This window comes from Triticum dicoccoides, chromosome 5A, assembly GCF_002162155.2.
Source record: "Triticum dicoccoides isolate Atlit2015 ecotype Zavitan chromosome 5A, WEW_v2.0, whole genome shotgun sequence".
NCBI classification, from domain to species: domain Eukaryota; kingdom Viridiplantae; phylum Streptophyta; class Magnoliopsida; order Poales; family Poaceae; genus Triticum; species Triticum dicoccoides.
In genome coordinates, this window is record NC_041388.1 from 268,752,584 (window position 1) to 268,757,573 (window position 4,990).

The 4,990-nt window shown below is 48.0% G+C and overlaps 1 protein-coding gene and 1 long non-coding RNA gene across 3 annotated transcripts; one reads left to right on the forward strand and one right to left on the reverse strand.

Annotated features, from left to right (window-relative positions):
- Window positions 1-980: 980 nt before the first annotated feature.
- On the reverse strand, window positions 981-2,839 carry LOC119300943. Its single transcript, XR_005146816.1, has 2 exons — window positions 1,787-2,839; window positions 981-1,530 (listed from the first exon to the last, which is right to left on the reverse strand). It is a non-coding gene; the product is annotated as an uncharacterized LOC119300943 (long non-coding RNA).
- Window positions 2,840-2,969: 130 nt separating this feature from the next.
- LOC119300941 (proline-rich receptor-like protein kinase PERK2) lies at window positions 2,970-4,331 on the forward strand. Of its 2 annotated transcripts, none has more exons than XM_037577849.1 (2): window positions 2,970-3,724; window positions 3,915-4,331. In XM_037577849.1, the coding sequence occupies exons 1-2, from the start codon at window positions 3,046-3,048 to the stop codon at window positions 3,977-3,979; spliced, it is 744 nt and encodes a 247-aa protein (XP_037433746.1). In that variant the 5' UTR covers window positions 2,970-3,045; the 3' UTR covers window positions 3,980-4,331. The 2 variants fall into 2 exon arrangements, with proteins under 2 accessions (XP_037433746.1, XP_037433745.1); XM_037577848.1 differs by having other exon boundaries at window positions 2,973-3,820.
- The last annotated feature ends 659 nt before the right edge of the window (window positions 4,332-4,990 follow it).

The window sequence follows — 4,990 nt, forward strand, 5'->3', positions numbered from 1 at the left end:
CCGTACACCAAATTTTCTATCATGTTACATATTCTTGAACATTTTTATTTATTATATCTAAACTTCTTTCTTCTTATACACAAAAATAAAATAAAACCACCTTTTTTTGCATGAATACACACAGAATACAAGCACACAGGGAGAGGAATGCATGTGATTTAGTATATTTGAATTTATTTGTTAAAGAGCATGGATGCTTGACCAAAAGAACGAGCACCACCATGGCAGAGAAGCTCGGCTTCCTCGTGCCATTGTGGTCGGCGACGAGTTTTTCTGAGCTCGCCACGTGCTACCGAAGTGCTCTTTGTACTGCCGCTGAAGTCCAAATCCACCTTGTCCTGAAGTGTGAACTACTATATTGTTACGTACTAGCAAACATAATCAAACAATTATTCGCCACAAGTTTGGTTTCTCTATACCAGTGTGTGTCCTTTTTCCTCCGTCCTCTCACCATCACACATTTCTTATCATATCATGTAAAGGAAAGAATAGCAGTACTTGGTTCAGAGGAAGGAGTCTACAAGAAGAAAGGAAGTGGTTTACAGAAAAGTGCATACACTTTGGTCATGAGGCAGAGACGTCCTGTAGTTCATTCTTTTCTGTACTAGCAGTAACAAGGAAGTAGCCTACGGCGGAGCTAGAGGAGGCCAGTGGCAATGGTGCATGGGCTTCTCCTCGCCTCACCGCACACCCTAATTTGCACCAGTACCTACTACTACTGCTCCTCTTGGTCAGATCGAGCATGGCCAACCTGACGATCAACAACAACAGCAGCAGGCCAGTCTAATTATGTGTGTATCGGTTTAAAATAATGACAACAAAGAGAGATAAAATGGCTAACGATATTTTGTTTCGCCTATTGAAAATATTTCTTGGATGTCTTTTGGAGAGTGGATTTTTTCACCCAACTCTTTTGGAGAATGGACTGCAGAATTTCAATTTGACTGGTCCACCATTTCCATGCGTAGGTCAATGAGTTTGTGAAGCGTGCTTGAGCTGCGAAGATCCATGCTTACATAATTGGCCAACTGAAGAAGGAGATGCCTGCAATGCTGGGGAAAGCCAAGGCTCAACAGCGACTTGTTGACAACTTACAAGATGAGTTTGCAAAGGTACTTCCATACAAAACTGCGTCCCAAGATGAAACCAAATGATATTCAGCTACGCTTGCATCTTGATTAATAAGTTGCCTCTTTTCTGCACAATGTGCTCGCTCCATTGACACCTGAGATGTATTGGAAACAGGTCCAGAGGGAGTACCACCTTCTGGCGGGCGACTTCCTCGATGTGGAGCACTTGAAGCAGGTGCTGACTCGGTACAGCATCGACAAGTTTGAGAAGATCACGCCCAAGATGGTGCAGGCCGTGGACGACATGCTCGCGCACGACATCCCGGACCTCCTCAAGAACTTCAGCAACCCCTACTAGTGAACTTGTTGCTGACCTCTCGTTAGTTGCAACTTGTTCCTCAAGTGTGGTTCGTCTGCCATGACTCATGATGGAAGTAGGCAAGCATGAGAAACCCAGGCCCTTGTGTGGCAAAAGTGATAAACGTGTTACACAATGTTCAGAGATGCATTGGCTCTTTCATTTTGTCTTTAGTGTTGTACTGACGTATCCTATGCACCATTGACAACTGTTCAGAATAGATACCTTGGTGGGAGAATTCAAGATGAATAGGGACTATAGTAGGACTTGTGTTTTTGGGGGCAATTTTGGCAGAAACATACATGGATTGGCCAGTTTCAAAATTGTAGAAATGAAGTTTAGAAGGAAGAAACATTACCTGAAAGAAATCCATGTGTGGCAGCAGAGCAGACGCTACCCGCCTGCTACCATGTGTGGCTGTGTCAGCTCCCAACAATCTCATCCACAAATCGTGTGTCGTAGAAAAACGGCGCAAGCAAGATCGACCGCACGGCAGGCACTGGCAAGCCAGGCGGGAGCGTCGGCGAATATCAACATCTGAAATCTTCCCCTGAAATATATAATAGAGTTTACAACAATGTTCTTATCTGTACGGATGCTTGCACACCAATCTGGACTGCAACGGGAGGATGAGGATGTGCATGCCTCTGCCGGCAGAGCACGCGAGCGCACACACACATATCGACACACATGAGCATGCACACATCGAATTGAAGCTATTCTAAAAAAGCAAGAGGAATTCCAACAATCTTGTTCGACCTTGCACGAGAATTTTGTTCGACCTGGCCGATGAGTACTATCCGAACGTCCCAAGAAAATCAAGAGAAGAAGATAGAAAGAATGTGTTTCTCTGCTTGTCTACAGCCGTCGGGGAGGAGATGAGAAGATAACCCCGTTTTGTTCACCTATAGCAGCCGGATAGGAGGATAGAGGCGCCCGACCACGAGCAGATGGAAGGTCGGATAGAGGTAGGAGAAACGGGGGGTCCTGGGTTTCGGCTGGGGAGCGGGACGGGGCGGATGCCTCGCCGGTGTCCGGGGAGCATGGCGGATGGCTCGCCGGCAGCCAGGGAGCGGAGCAGCGAGAGGCAGGTGCGACGTCCGATGGGTCACGCGTGTCGGGGCTGGAGGAGGGAGGTGCCTTGGGAGGTGGCTCTCTGGCGACGGGGGAGGAGGAACTCCGACGACGGTGGAGGAGGCGGGGTGCGGCCGTGGCGGTGGTAGGGAGGTCAGGGGTCCGGTTGTGGCGCGGCGGTGGGGAGGTCTGGGAGGTCGCGCAGTGGCGGGGATCTGGGGAGGTTGCCGCGACGGTGGTGGAGCAGGGGAGCGAGGATGCCGGCGATGGTGGGGGTGCGGGGGAGGAAGGGCCGCAGCGGCGGGGAAGGAAGCGCGGGGCGGCGGGGGAGGAAACGCTGCGGCGGTGAGGGAAGCACGGGCCGACTGGAATCGGGGAGGTTGGATACGAGTGGGAACAGGGAAGTTGACTTTGATCCAAATAGTTATTCTAATTTTGGTATTAGAATAGTGTTGTCCTATATATATATAAAGAGAGTGGTACTATTATAATCCTGAATTACAATAACTATTTGAATCACACCGAGCCTCTATATAGGGCCCGATGGACTTGTTCCTGAACTCCTCGAACCCGTCCAAAAAAAACCCACCCACTCTTCCACCACTTCCCCTCGATCCCCAACCTCCCCCAATCTCGCTGGTACAGCCCCTTGCGTCTCTCCCCGCTTCCCTACCTTCCGGCACCACCGTCCCCCGCTTCCCGCCTACCTCACGGCTGGCAGGCCTCCTCCCCCACGGCCGGCGGGCCACCTCCCCCAACGGCCGGCGCGCCTCCCCCTCCCCCTGGCCAGCGCGCTCCTATCCCGCGGTCGGGTCCAGGCCTGCTCCCACGGCCAACGCTGCCAACTGCCCCGGCGCGCCGCCGGCGCCATCTCCCCCAGGGTGTCGCTGCCGCCATTCCTCGCCGCCAAGATCCAACCTCGCCGGCCACCGACGCACCCGCGGATCGGCGGCCACCCTCTCGAGCAGGATCACACGCGGATCGGCGGCCACCGTCTCGAGTAGGGTCACACGCGGGCCACCCCCGAGCCATCCCCTGCCCGTCGACGGGTCACCGTCCCTGGATCCACGCCCCTCCTCCACCTCCTCTTCTCGGTGGGGCTCTGTAACCGAAGCGCCCAAGCAGTTCACCGTCGCCACATTGGGCCGTTCAACGACACACCACCTGACCGCCAGGACTGTCGCCACTGCAGTGCCAAGATCCACACTTCCACCATGCTCTGGTGAAGTCCTGGCTCCAATTTTTGGAGGGTTCAAATTGTCTTTTGATTCAGTTTCTTCTTTGTTTTGCCTGCTGAATGGATCAAGAACATCACTTGGTAGTTTCAGCATCTTCCGTGCTCTCAGCTCATCTCATTTTTGTGTTGGTGAAATGGATCAGAATCTCACTTTTGTGTTGGTGAAATGGATCAGATGTTGGCACGATCCGGGCTCTCTCGGCAACTGGGGTTGCTCTCTTTCCTCAACCATATGGCTAGCAAAAAGACTGTAACTCCAACCACCAGGGTCATTCCCAATTCCTATGAAGTTCAGACTTGAAAAAACATGGAGTTCAACCTGACCGTGTTAGTTGAATCACTCGTGGATCAACGTCAAGAAGGAGCATCGCTGCTGCCCAACATAGCCACGACAAGGGGACACAAAAACAGTGCATTTTTTTAATTAACACTACCTCACCTCTAATAGAGCTTGTTGCTCCCTTCATGTATCCGTGTGCTTAGCTTGTTATAATCCCCCATAGAAAAACATAAGTGGACCTTCTTTCTTACTCTCCAGATGTTGTTGTGTGCAGCCAGAAAAGTAACTAAACGCTTGTTTTGTTGTGTGTTCTGCAACTCTGTCTCATAGGAAAAACAAAAAACTACCAGAATGTTTACTAGTTCTATAAAGAACCCGTCACAAATTCACCACACAAAAAGGTTTGCATGTTAAGAAAAAATGTTTACTAGTTCGACACACAATCCATCCATCAAATGTGTTCACAAACTATCATTCAGAAAAAATCACATGATCATAGACGACGGAACAGTTTGATGTTATATTACAGAACTCGTATTTGTCATGTTACTAAAAAATAAAACAAAGAAGTTCAAATTAAAATAACATAACCATTCAAAAATGTTTTTAAAAAATGATTTGCCCAATTTAAAAAAAACTAGAAGTTCAAATTAATATAACGGAGCGATTCAATATTTACTAAAACCTCGGATTTCTAACCACTACTAAAGAAAAATAAAACAAAGAAGTTCATATTAAAAAAAGAGCAGATCAAAATTTCTATTAAAAATGTATTTCCTACTTTGAAAAAAACCCTAGAAGTTCAAATTAAAATAACAAAGCAATTTTATAATTATAGTAAAACTCGTATTTTTCAGACTACTAATGGAAAAAAATCAGAAGTTTGAATTTTAAAAACTAAGAAGTCCAAATTGAATAAAAAGGAGCAATTTGATGTTTATACAAAAATTAGTTTTTTCTCGTTATTAAAG